The sequence below is a fragment of the Aspergillus viridinutans genome (assembly GCF_018404265.1).
Source record: "Aspergillus viridinutans IFM 47045 DNA, scaffold_2, whole genome shotgun sequence".
Lineage (NCBI taxonomy): Eukaryota > Fungi > Ascomycota > Eurotiomycetes > Eurotiales > Aspergillaceae > Aspergillus > Aspergillus viridinutans.
In genome coordinates, this window is record NW_025091218.1 from 4,532,867 (window position 1) to 4,546,639 (window position 13,773).

Here is a 13,773-nt window from a genome sequence, read left to right on the forward strand (position 1 = left end):
ATGTGCACCCCACTGCTAACAGGTGATCATACGGCGGACTATATCTACAACGTGGACTTTTGGTATTTTTACAAAGATTACATACTACCACTACCACTACCCTATGATTGCACACACTGCACATATAGTATTAATATTAAATCATCATATAGTATTTAATATCAAATCATCACCTAGTAGGAATATTAATACTATAGTATTAATATCCTTAGTATATGCTGCTATATGTGGAGGTAGTGGCAATATGTAATATATGTAGTGAACAGTAAAAAACTCCAAAAGTCCACATTGTAGCTATAGTCCGCCGTAGATCATCATTGATGACAAAATATACCCGCCCCTGCCTTAAATAGTCTGACGGCTGCAAAGATGCCATTAGTCCGTGCATACACAAAACAACACCTGCTTCTATGTTTCCAGCGGGCCATAGCTTAAAAGTTTTCGTAGGTGTGTTGGTGACCTTTATCCTAAGCAGCCTTTTCGTCGCCGCGCGCCTTGTGAGCCGATTTGGCATTGTCAGGCGCCATGGCTGGGACGATTACACTATTATAGTAGCGTGGGTGAGTGGATTCCTCCCCGAGACTGGAACTGAGATTGATGTATCTGTCAATCCAGGTCCTCGCCTTTGGCATGTCCTTTGCCGTCGCCTTTTGCACTTTTAAAGGCCTAGGGCGTCCTGAGGAGAACATCTCCCCAGCCTGGGTCGTCCCACTGCTCAAGGCGAGGTATGCTGCGATCGTGCTTTACAACCCCGCACTGAATGTCACCAAGGCCTCGATACTTTTTCTCTACATTGACATTGCACAACGCTCACAGAGGTTCTTATATTTTGGCTCCTGGGTGACCTTCGCTGTCGTCCTCACTGGTGGTGTTGCCTTCACGTTCCTCACTGCCTTGCAATGCCGCCCCGTACAGGCCGTCTATAATCTCACCATTAAGAATCCTACCTGCATACCAATTGAGACTATCGACCTGGCCATCGTCCCTGTCAATGTCGCCACGGGCCTTGCCATCCTAGTCCTACCGATTCCCGTGCTAACGACGTTGCACCTACCGCTTGGTCAAAAGACTTTACTGTTGCTGCTCTTCATACTGGGTGTCATCCTTATCATCGTTGCTGATGTCGTGCGTATCTATTACTTGCAACTGGCGGCCATCAATCTCCGGCAGTCAACCATCAGCCCTCCCGTCAATCTTAAGTTTCTCGCAACTGCGAGTTTGACAGCCCTGTGGTCGACAGTTGAGGTAAATGTGGCCATTGTCGGTGCTTGCATCCCCACCCTACTACCGTTGATCAAGCGGTTAATCCCGAAGTTGATTCCTTCTGCAAGAAGCAGCAACCGCCAGATGCTTCCTTCTCCTTCATCGCTGCCCGATAGAGCTGAAGCTGGTTCACCTCATTCTAATGAGCTCCATCGCCATCAATCGAGTCCCATATCACTGCAAGCTGACTACCAGGAGCAGCTACAGCGGCAGATATGTACGACGTCTGAGGACGCACAGTCGCCTTACCAACGCAGCGATGTGTCCACATTCTCTAGATCTGTTGGATTTGAGCGGTCCAGGTGCATGCTTGACCTGCGCGGCTCAGAATCCGTCAAGTATTGCGCGTTAGTTGCTTTTCTCCTCTTCCTGGAAGGATTCATCACTGTCTTGTTATCTTCCGTCAACAGAAACATGCCTGTCGTGGAAAATGAAACTCAGGCCATAGGTATCACCTCAGCCGCTTGGGCTAGCGGCGCCTGTATCGTGCCCTTTATTGGGTATTGGCTTCTACGTCATGTGGGATTTAAGGCCACGTTTGTGATAGCATTGGCTATAATCTGCATGGGGAACCTGATATTTTGGCCATCTGGGGCGTTGGGTTCTTATCCTGGATTTATCGTCGCCAACGTTGTCGTTGGGACAGCTGTGACTTTACTAGATATGTCGACGATCGCCTTCCTTACACTTTGCGGACCAACGCAGTATGCTGAAATCCGTGTACTCATGGGGTTAGGCGTTGGTTATAGTGGTTCGGCTATAAGTTTTCTGCTCTCAGAGAAGACCTTCTTTGCACATGTGGCTAACTACTATGGAGTGATTGCCATCCAGTGGACTTACCTAGCAGTTTCTCTTTCTATGGTCCTGTTAGGACTCTTTTACTACTACATGCCGCTTCCTGAAGCAACAGTCATGGATCTACAGAGCCGAGATAACAGGCTATGGATAGACCCTTCACAGAGATTCTTTGGCAAGGTTCCCGTCAATATCACAACGTTGGCTCTAGGTGTCCTTGCGGAGTTCTGTTCAACCTCTTCAGTATCAAGTTTCCGAACATTTCTTGGTACTCTCCTTAAAAGTGTTTCTAGAAGCACTCAGACATCTCCACACCTCTCAGAGGTAAATTTGAACATCGCTCTATCTGGCATATCCGCTGGGAGTCATTTTATCCTTTCCTGCTTGTGTCTTTTTGTCCAGCCACGCATTCTCCTGCTCTTGCTTTTTGCCTGTGGTATCACATTCTCTGCGCTGATTCTTTGGCTGGATTTCTCCTATACCCGAACAGTTGAATACTTAGTGTTTTTCTTTTCCATTCCATTGGCGCTCATTCCGACCTTAACATATGCCATGGGATTGCGTGGTATGGGCAGCTGGACCGTGTTTGGGGCTAGTGTACTCGAGGGTGGTGGCGACCTTGGACCTACCATCTACCCCTGGATCATGTGGGCATTAATACGGGCACCCAGCCATTCCGTCCAATTCTCTTTCTGTGCGATCTTTACTGCCTTGCTTGTTGGGATCGTTTTCCCGCTCTACCTCAACCTGGTACGCGCTGCGCTACCCTATGCTAGATCCCCTGTCTGCTCTAGGGGGATATTATTCGGTAGCCACTCTGCTCGCCTATAGTGATCCTGGGTTATTACCTTCTATACCAGTTTCTTTGGGTTCTTCTGCACTTGCAGTCTAGTGGCTATCCGCTCTGTACCTTTTTATCCTTTCCTTTTGTCCTTCGGTAGGTTCATTGTATTATAGCCAAGATTAAACACCTAAGTTTCTATAACAGCGACTGCGCCCCCTGCTGCAAATCTCTTGCTTATCCAGGTCGCCTTCCAAATTGGGGACGATGCCTTGGACCTGGCATACATTAACAGCATGACCTACACTGTATCTGACATTCCCACTCTGAATTCGATAGTTCCCCACCTGCGCGCTGGGAATAATACCTACAATCAGACCCGGGCAGGGGCATCATACGGATTACAGAATCAATATATTCTCGATATCCCTGACAATCAGGTCGTTGATATTCTCAGCCCGAACTTCGATGATGGGTCCCACCCATTCCACCTGCACGGATTTCAGTCTGGGTCATGGCGAGCTCGCAGAATCAGTACTTTTTGTGGGTGATTTATGACTCGTTGGACACGGCGAATCCTATGCCTATGCGCCGTGAAACCCTGATGGTGGACGCATATGGTTGGCTAATCCGGCCCCAGGCTGACAATCCTGGCTTGTGGCCATTTCATTGCCACATTTCCTCGCATGTTGCCGCGGGTCTTCTGATGCAGCTTCAAACGCGCGATGACTTGATGAAAGACTAGACAATTCTAAGTGATGTTCTAGGGTTATGCCGGGCCTAAAGCGTTGCTGTATAACATGGAGGGACTGTTTCAATATCCCTCATCAATATAGATGGGACTGGGACGGCAAACTCCACACAAGATACTTAATACAATCTATCTATCCATTACTTTCCTGCTTATAGAGAGGAAATCTTCAGCAGATTAGAAACAGCATCTTTTGCTCACAGAAGTAGAGAGAAATAACTCCACCACCCACAAAACCACGTAGACTACATTAGGCACATAATACAGAATTGCTAGAAGAAGGGTTATATCCTACACTCAGGAATTTAGTCTATCATCTTATACGCCGAGCTACCCATCCATAGGTCTTATCAAGAAACTCTCCTCCAAAGGACTCGGAGCATTTAAAAAAAGGAGTTAGAGCTATACTCTAAGGGAAGTGAATAAGGAATATGAGTACTAAGTAACATTACTATAATAAGGTTCCTTGCAATATGAAGAACAATTGAGTTAGGCATCTTTTATTGCTTCCCACTAAACATTACTATTAGGGCTCATTAAACGGGAACACTACAACATAAAAAAATATAGAGAAGAAGAGCCTATAGGAACCTCTCCAATTACATTACACTTCTTAAGCAGGAGTAGTAGAGGTAGATATATGCTCCACAGTATCAGGACAACATAATATTTCACAGGCCAGATTCTATCCCTGCCTATTATGCACCAGGAAATCCTTGCCCTTATCCCAGCAAACCTCAAGGCCGAACTAGGTGATGATTATTCATAGTCGTTGTAGCTAATAGTTGCGCTAGAGGTGCCAGGCTCATGAATGGTAGGCCAGATAGGTGATAAAGTAGACAAGTAGCCACTCTAAGTTACTAAAGCTCCTAGTTATGTGCGGCTAAAAGGAGTTTGCTATATCTTATAGAGTAGGGAGTGTTTGTAGCTTAAACTTACAGCAGATCGTTGGACTGCCACTTAGTTATTTGATCGTGATGGTGATATACTCAATTACTCATCTACATATGGCTCTAATTTATAATGTCCCGGCGACCAGAAACAGTTATTCAGCAGGTGATGAAAAAAGGCTTTGGATTGTAACTTCTCGAGAAGCTCATATGATGTGTCCTTGGTGGCTGGACCCCTACCCTATTTAGATTGGATTCGGAAGCGGGTTCGGTGATAGGATGGGGGCCAAGGCGGCATAGTAGCCTCGCATAGGAATTATTCTTCAAGCAAAGAAGTATTTGGGATGCATACAGTATCAAAATAATTCTCTCAGCAAAGAAGTGTCCTGGGTGTTGATACAGGAAATCGCTGGTATTGAGTGCAGCAAGTCGTTGGGATTAACAACAACCAACCTGGCTCAGGAAATCTCAGCCCAATATTGTGTGGTATTTCTCTGGTATTTTGGGGTTTCAATAATATTAGATTAGAAACACGCTATGGTTCACGGGAGAATGGGGTCGGGCTAGACTGGCTTACCCAACCCACAAATCCACACCCACCCCACCCAATCCACTGTTTGGGTGGATAAGGGCTGGCCCTAATCCAACCCACATGGATATGGGTTGAACCTGCTATATCCACATGGATATGGGTTAACCAATGGGTATAGCCTCTAGAAACTGATAAGCTTATCTAACTAGATCCAGGCCTAGATAGGGGGATATTTTTATATATATAGATAGAGAATAGTCATATCTATCTATATATAAAATAAATATTAGATCTACTAAGAAAGGCTAGAGTTATAGTAGTTTTTAGATTTTAGAGGATAGTATTAGGATAGTAAGGGTAAGATATATATCTCTCTGCACCACCTTTCAACCTAAGCTTAGGGGGGACCCCTACTCCCCTATATAAGTCTATTTTAGCTTATATAATAGGTAATATATAATATTTATACTAATCTATTCTTATATTACTTATTAAATATATAGATATCCTAGTGGTGTAGCTAGAATACTAAAAAAATAGGAGGTAATCTGAATACTAGAGGTCACCTGACTAGATAGTATGGACCACCCAACCCACGTGGATATAAGGGTGGGTAAGATACCTGGTGGTTTACCCATAATCCACATGGGTTGGATTAGACATGCTGTGGGTCAACCCATATCCACCCCACAGCCAGTCTAGGTCGGGCTGAGCCGGGAGGGAGGGCAGGGGACACGGTCACACGAGCACCATGCTTGAGCCTCCTAGTCAGCCTCATCAGAGATCCGCATGGGCATGCACTAACATCGGACAGAAGACTAGATCAAGATTAGATCTCAGTTGAAGGATTCCTGTTATGATGTGAAGGTATGTTAGCTGTCTTTTGGAGAGGGCGTCACAATCTTGACTATGGCTCCCGACAAAGTTAAATAAAAGCTATAAAGCTCCAACAGACATACCATGTTAACCAATGGTGGTGTATTGATAGTTGATCACTTACGTTTATCTCCCCCCTGCGACAAAAGAGCTGTCGGCTACCGGTAGTCCGCTACGTAGCAAGTATCCAAGTTGAGTGATGGAGCTTGCGGACAAAAGCTTGACTACAAACCTGCGGGACATGATCCTGTGTTCATGCCGCCACAGATGTTCCCAACGTATCCAAAAGAAATCAAGGCAAGATTCTCGGTACCCCCGGCATTCATAAAGATCAGCTTTGTAAGCCTCTTCGGTGGCTCGTGATTCCAGCCAGATTCCGAAACAAAACCTTACTGTTGAGCCTTGCGAATGACCTTGACCCCAGGAAGCACCGCTGCATTCAAGTAACTGTGAGATGCAGAAGGGAGAAGTTGCCATTTTGCCAGTTCAAATGTTGCTCTCATTGCGCTGTTTGGTTAAGTTTGCGTAGAACCTTCTAGGAATTCTAGGCTTCTAGGCTTCTAATTCTAGGCTCTTGTATCCGTCTTACAATTTATAAAAAGGAGCTGGTATTACCACAGGTAGGTACAAAATGTGCTATATTGCCGTATCATGTGATTACGGTTTGTAAAAGCATCTCTGTTTTCCGACATGGAAGGCGATCTTGGACTGTACTGTACTTCCTCCCATGATACAACTTCGAAGCCTGCCATGTTTCCAAGCTTACTGGCACGAAGGGTATGGTGGGAACTAACAGAAGGGCGATTCCAAAGCTAGTCAGTTATTGTTTGGAAGAGAGCAATTCTGTTCTTCTTCCTCGCCCAGCTCTCAAATATCCTCGTCTAAGGTTCTACGTTGCGTTCTGACGCACATGTCTCCTTCGCTCCATCGTCTGTTGGTAAAAATGTCAAGTGGATCTATAGCCTGAGCTTCAGAGAGTGCCACGACATACAGCCGCAAAGTAGGCACTAACCTTTAGATTGAAAACTTGAAGTTGGTTGATTACACATGGCAGTGCATTGCAGCCGCATAATTGTTATTATTATTACTATTATCATTATCATTGTTATCATCATTATTATTTTTTAGATGGTTGGATGTAGATTAGGCTGGAAAATTGCCGAAAAATATAGGAACATGAAAAGAAAATCAGTTATATTTTGTACTACTTTCATTATTGGTTCTATGGTTTTGCTCAGTCGCAAGAATGAGGGATTGACAGGATTCAAATGTTGTGTACTCCCCTGCTCTGAAGGCTGTCCTGCTAACTTTACTCCTGCTCTTCGTTGAATCAATGCTTCTCGGACATCTTACAGTTCAGAACACGTCAGATCACAATGGGTTCAATCGAGTACAGGGAGATCCCTCAGCTCACACCTCTTGAACGGATTGCACCTAAAGGCTATGTCCGTTACATTTTCCTCTTCCACCTTGGAAATGATTACAACATCCACAAAATCTCTCAGGTCCTTCAACCTGGCTACGAAACTCTTGCGCGAGAAATTCCAGAAGTCGCATGCGAGTGTATTCCCGATACCGACATTCAGAAGAAAGGCGTTATGAAATATCGCAAAATATACGGGGAGGATGCTGCTCGAATTGCTGTCGAAGATCTGCGCGATTCGTTCCCATTGAGCTTTGAGCAGCTAAAGGGCAAAGGCTTCCCCGTATCATACTTTGATGCTGAGACTTTCTGCCCCGGGCCAATCTGGCCAGTCCCTGGAGAAAAGGTTCGCACTTCTCTCGTGCAAGCTAGCTTCATTCGAGGCGGACTGATTCTGGGGTGGAATCTTCTGCATTTGAGTGGAGATGGGACTTCGTGGTATATCTGGACTCAAATTTGGGCAGACGCCTGTCGTCGAGCTCAAGGATTCGAGGGTGAGTCCTTGAACTTGCCGAAAGAGATTTGGGGAGACCGAGAAAGAGTGAGAAAGCCATCAGGTCGCAACGCTGGAAATATCAAGGATCATCCAGAGTGGGCTATTCTACCTTTCACACCAACATCACCGCCGCCGAAGATGATGTCTCCCAATCTTCGAGGCCAGATTTTCTATTTCTCTAAAGACTCCTTGGAAGGTTTGAAGGAGGAGGCTTCACCTGCGAATGCGACCGAGTCTCATGATCAACAATGGATATCTACTAACGATGCTCTCTCGGCATTGCTCTGGCGCACCGTGATGGCTGTTCAAAACCCCCTGGAAACATTGGAAGGTGATCCTACTTCTGTCTTCAACATCGCAATTGACGGTCGGCTACGAACGAACCCAAAGGTTCACCCACAGACGTTAGGTTGTTTCATGGAATACAGTATCGGCGCCTGTTAGAAAGATTTTAAGCACCTTCAAAATTGCCGATTTGGCGTTGATGATCCGCAAGGCCATTCTGAAAACCGATGAGGAATGGACGGATGACACTATCGCTCTCGAGGAGCAGCTTGAAGATGTTGACCGACTAGTTGCCACTGCTTTCCTGGATGTCCCTGGATTCAATTGCCTCCAGAGTTCGTGGGTGAATTTCGACTTATATGGTCTTGAGTGGGGTCCCGTACTAGGAGACAGAGTTGAGGCCATTCGTACGCCGCATGTCGGTGTTGTTAATGGCCTCCAAGTCATGCTTCCAAGGCTACCAGATGGTGGATTGGAGGTCCTTGTCTGCGTAGAGGGAAATTGCTTGGATAAGCTCCTAAAGGACCCATTGTTTACCAAATTTACTGTTGCCAGATAAGGGGATGTTGATCATGATGTATAATGAAAATCATGTACGCACTGGACACAGAACTACAAAGATGGCGTAGTTAATGCAGACCCGGTGGTGAGGGATGAAGGATTTGAGAATCAGGGAAGACTAGGGAGCTTGATGGAATTATTCAACCTACAAGAGCGTTGTCTAATATCCCAAGCAGAGAATTCCCCTGCAAAAGAAGTAGAGAGTACATCATATAGAGTAACTAGCCTCCCCTGCAACCACCGACAAAAGAGCCAACCTGACCTCCCACAACGGCCAATCGATTCTGTTCCGCCCTCTGAAGCTGTTCCTCAACCTCCAATTGCCATCTAATGACATACGATGATTCATCACTTTTCTTGCCAACAAGAGAAGGCCGGCTTCAGTAGGATCTGTCATCAGTATGTTGTCTGCATCAGAGTTGGCCAATGAGCCTTGGGATCAGTTTGACGGGTCAGATCCCTTGCAGACCGCCCAGATGCAACATGTAGCTTTTGGTTGCTGACATTTTCGAAACGGGACCAAACAAGGACTGGCAGCAACGAAATCGTGACGAAAGGGAGTTCAGGGGCCAGTAAGGCACTGGGGTTAGGCGTAGATGGACAGACAGTTCATGTGCGCGATTTGCCTGAACAGTGGTTTCCATTAGTCTTCAGGGGCGCACTCAGTGCTGAGAGAAAAATGCTTCTTACAGATACATCTGCCGAATGAGGTTGCCTGGATCAGTTACCACCTGACGCTTCCCTGTCGCCACGTGGAATAATACCTTGATATCCCTCTATAGGCAGGGTGTCTGATTACATATTAGACACTGTAGCCAGGGTTTCATGGCAAGATTTCTAGCGATTTCTCTCTTCACTCTCATGGTTCTGCAGCAGCAGGAGGTGCTGGGTCATCCACGTGTGATAACCTCGCATGTGTGGAATGGAAAGCACGTGGGTGGGAACGATCAAAGGGGTTCGGGCGCTCACTTACTCTGTTTATCAGAATTGTGGGGTTAGGCGTCCTGTCAGCTAGACAGGGGATCAAACAGACATCTTAAACTTGCCATTTCTAAGAATTTGACGTTACACTGCATACACGCAGTCCCAGCGAATTGGTAATTCCCTTGTCCATCTGACTCTGATAGGTTGGATGGCGGATAAATTCAGTTCTTTTGCTTTCCGTTTTCAGCCTTGATTCGGTACCATGGTTCACCCCCTGGTAAAGGCTAATAATGTGATTCTTATCAGCAAAGTAAGCATGCGCCCCGATCCTTCTGATGGTGACATAGGCTTGTATTAGGCAGAGTGACGGTGAAATTCTAGAAATGGCAAGTTTATTACCCCTGTCCGTCAGATCCCGCTCCTATAGGTAAATTCTCTCATGAGTGTGACCGGCTTACCGGCCTCTCGCTCCTATAGTTCTGTAATGTAATTACATAACTTACCAAAACACGTATTTCGTGATACCGTCTTTTGAAATCTTGTTGCGTAATGCAAGCCCTTACATCACTGATCAGGTCTCTCTGTATTCCATTTCCATTCTCTGTTTTGCTTTGCTGAACTTCCCAGATCTAAGAACCACCTCTATGTCTGCCTAGCGCTGACCCATCCCCCACGTGGCCCGTTCTAACAGTTCCGTGTTTTCAGCCCCATCTGTCACAAGGTGACGAGATACACAGGTTAGCTTGAAGGCTAGTATAGGGGGATTGAGGCCCATTTTCAGCACACAGACTCTGTTTCTATGGTGAAGAATTTTGTTCTTACCCGCGCCTTGATCCTTTGAGGCAGCTTGCTTCCGGTTGCCTTACACAGCCATGTATTTAAGGTCTGAGGGACACCCCGGTGCTCATTGAAAAATCGAGTCATATAACCTCGGTTGGCCACAGTCCTGATACTCCTGCAAGGTTGACCACCAAGACAAATCCCACAAATGAAGGCTTCTGTGCTTTCTGTATCTTGTTACTTCGGGCTCCTCTGGACCCTCGTAGCTGGTGCCAGCATCCCCAGATACTTTCAGAAACACGCGATCACCCGTCGTGACTTGACCAGTACCCAAGTCCAACAAGAGCTCGGCGGCCTGGTCTCCAACACCACCCTCATCTTTGGGCCGGATGATCCGCGCTTCAACAATGTTACTTCCAGATGGACGGACTTTTCTAAGCCTCACATCCAAGTTGTAATCGAGCCTGGACTTGAATCCGATGTCCCAACAATCGTGAGACCTATGACCACCACCCCTACAAGGAAATTGAACCTGCCTGCTGACACTGATTCCCAAGGTCCAATACTGCAACGAGAACAGTATCGATTTTCTGGCCGTCTCCGGCGGCCATGGCCTGGCGGCAAGTCTTGCCACGTTTAATGGCATCCAGATTGGTATGCGGCAGCTCAACAACATCACCATCCAACCCAGTGGCAAGTCAGCCTGGTTCCAAGGTGGCCTCACCGTGCTCCCAGTCATCCAATACCTTTGGGACAAGGGCTATGTCACCACCACTGGCGGGTGTGAGTGCGTCGGCATGCTAGGTGCCGGTCTTGGGGGTGGCCACAGTCGTTACGAAGGTCTGTAGGGGTTGATTAGCGACAATATATTGCAGCTCAATGTTGTCTTGGCCAATGGCTCCACCATCCGCGTCAACGCAACGAGCCACAGCGACCTCCTCTGGGGTATGAAAGGGCCCGGTCACAATTTCGGCATCGTCACGAGCTACGAGATGAACATCTTTCCCCGGGGCCCTGACACCTGGCATTACCATAACTACGTCTGGCGTGGCGAACAGTTGGAGACTGTCTTCAATGCCCTCAACGTGTTTCATGGCAACGACACTACTCCCGTCAGCATGGCCTTCAACGCCGGAAGTTTCCTCATGAACACACCATATCCAGTGAGGAGCCCGTTCTCTTTTGGTCGTTTACCTACCGCAGGACCGCAGAGGAGGCCGAGAAATATCTGGCTCCCTTCAATGCTATAGAGGCCGTCTATGAGGAAATGGGCGACGTGCCTTACCCGCAGGTCGCCAAAGCGCAGGGCACCAGTATGTCCGACCCCATCTGCCAGCATGGCAACGTGCACAGCACGTCGACGGTATTTCTACAGGTCTGGAACGCGACGGCCGAGCGCCTCATCTTCGAGGGCTTCAAGCAACGCGTGGCCCAAGACCCAGTACTTGCGGCCGGAGCCAACATCATGCACGAAGGCTACTCGACGGAGGGGGTTGAGGCCGTGGACTCCGCGAGCTCGGCCTACCCCTTCCGCTCCGACCGGCACCTGACGCTCTTCAACGCGATTGTGCCGCACAATGACACTGCCCGCGAGCAGGCGGCCTGGGCTTGGGCCGCTGAGGTCCGCGACCAGTGGAACGCTGGCCAGCCGGGACGGTCCATGGATGCCTACGTCAACTACGCCAACGGCTTCGAGACCCTCGAGCAGCGGTACGGCCATGAGAGCTGGCGCCTCGAGAGGCTGCGGAGCCTCAAGGCCCAGTACGACCCCGACAACCGCTTCCGCTACTACAACCCCATCATCGTTGATTAAAACGGAGAGCGGAACTTGACCATGTTCGTTTCTTATTTTATTTGAATGGCAAGGATTTTGTGGGTTGGTACTGAGGTATAAGATTGTGATCATAGAATATCGGAGAACAAATCTTGGATTCATTAGTTATTAATAAGAGGCTAGTCAGCAACATCTTGGGCTTGTGAACAGGGACACAGCTCAGCGTGTGTTGGAAAAAGGTCATTGTGGTTCAGGAAAGCCTGGCTCAACTTTGACACATATACCATCATCACTCAGGTACTATACTAATTTTCAACCCTCTCCAACCGCGATTTGATTTTGAACAGAATCAATTTAAATCATATACCTACCATAATGACACCCTCATATATGTATAAATTTATGCTCATCATATGCGTAATATAAAATATTAAAGAAGACTAGTAAATTCTAATTTATTTTAATTAATTTCTTTATATTGTATTTTACTTTATTATATGTACACTTTACAGTATGCTTACTATGGTAGAGTAAATATATATATTGATACATATTAACCTTACCTACCTATATTCTCTTCCCTTTACTTACACTCTGCATATGCATAATATTAAAATAGCTTAGAATTTACTAATATTTCATTAACATTATATATAGTAAGCATAAATATTAAGGGGTGGTTATAGTAAGTATATGATTTGAATTAATGCTATTCAAAATCAAACATTTACCTTAGTATTCATGGTCAGAGAGGGTTGAAAATTAGTGTGGAGGTGGTGGTATCTTAGACTAAACATGTGTTATACACCTTAAAATTAATTCATGGTTTGACACGCGCTGACCTTCTTTCTGCTGAACCACCCTGACCATTTTCCGACACACGCCGGGCTGCAAGCCCTGAATGAACATATTCATTGTGTTATAAGACTAACTTATAATTACTGGAGACAGGTAATTCAAGAGTCTTACAAGACATTTCATGTTACAGAGGTATAGAGGTTCAGTTCAGTTTAGTTTAATTTCTATTGTAGCCTAATGCAGCTGCCTCACGATATTCAGGTGTTATGTAGACTTTGGAGATGACTAGATACAGGTGGTACAAGACAGTTGCAAATTTATTAAATACTGTAGTTTAAATTTTGATTGTAGTATGCTCCACCTGCGATGTGATAATGCGGGCTGAGACCCCACTAGCAAGGAGTATGATGCCAGTTACACCCGTCAACCATTCAGAAAATCATGATCAGTTCCTGGCGGGTACCTACAGTGGGTCTGCTATTCATTGCCTTCTTCCTATGCATGGGGCAACTAAGCTCTGGGCAGCCTTCGTAGGCCGGTCGTGGTGGGAAGAGCAGGGATCCATTTCTGCAGAACAACAGTCCACAAGTTGGGACCGGGTACTCGGGGCTTGATGGCGCCCAAAGCATCTCACTGCCTGCTTTGGCGTTGATCGTCGACATCTACTGGGTGGGACAAGGGCAGGTCTCTGGCAGGTGAACCGGAGATGGTTATAATCCCGGCCTTCAGGATTCTTCCCTTTGTTTCTATGCAGGTAAGATGGATCAAGCTCTGTAAGGCAACTAAAAAACTCAAGCTAAACTGCCATATTTATGCTATGTAATCCTTCAGAGTGTATTAAATG

At 46.5% G+C, this 13,773-nt stretch overlaps 3 protein-coding genes across 3 annotated transcripts; all 3 read left to right on the top strand.

The window, feature by feature from the left end:
* Window positions 1–410: 410 nt before the first annotated feature.
* On the top strand, window positions 411–1,615 carry Aspvir_005007 (uncharacterized protein; the record flags this gene model as incomplete). Its single annotated transcript, XM_043268228.1, has 3 exons — window positions 411–560; window positions 616–1,480; window positions 1,542–1,615. The coding sequence occupies 3 exons, from the start codon at window positions 411–413 to the stop codon at window positions 1,613–1,615; spliced, it is 1,089 nt and encodes a 362-aa protein (XP_043124163.1).
* Window positions 1,616–7,264: 5,649 nt separating this feature from the next.
* Aspvir_005008 (uncharacterized protein) lies at window positions 7,265–8,651 on the top strand (the record flags this gene model as incomplete). The annotated part of the gene is made up of 2 exons (XM_043268229.1): window positions 7,265–8,174; window positions 8,236–8,651. The coding sequence occupies 2 exons, from the start codon at window positions 7,265–7,267 to the stop codon at window positions 8,649–8,651; spliced, it is 1,326 nt and encodes a 441-aa protein (XP_043124164.1).
* Window positions 8,652–10,565: 1,914 nt separating this feature from the next.
* Aspvir_005009 (FAD-binding oxidoreductase) lies at window positions 10,566–12,170 on the top strand (the record flags this gene model as incomplete). The annotated part of the gene is given in 4 exon segments (XM_043268230.1): window positions 10,566–10,850; window positions 10,915–11,201; window positions 11,217–11,531; window positions 11,561–12,170. 4 exon segments carry the CDS (start codon window positions 10,566–10,568, stop codon window positions 12,168–12,170), a joined length of 1,497 nt encoding a protein of 498 aa, XP_043124165.1.
* Window positions 12,171–13,773: the final 1,603 nt, after the last annotated feature.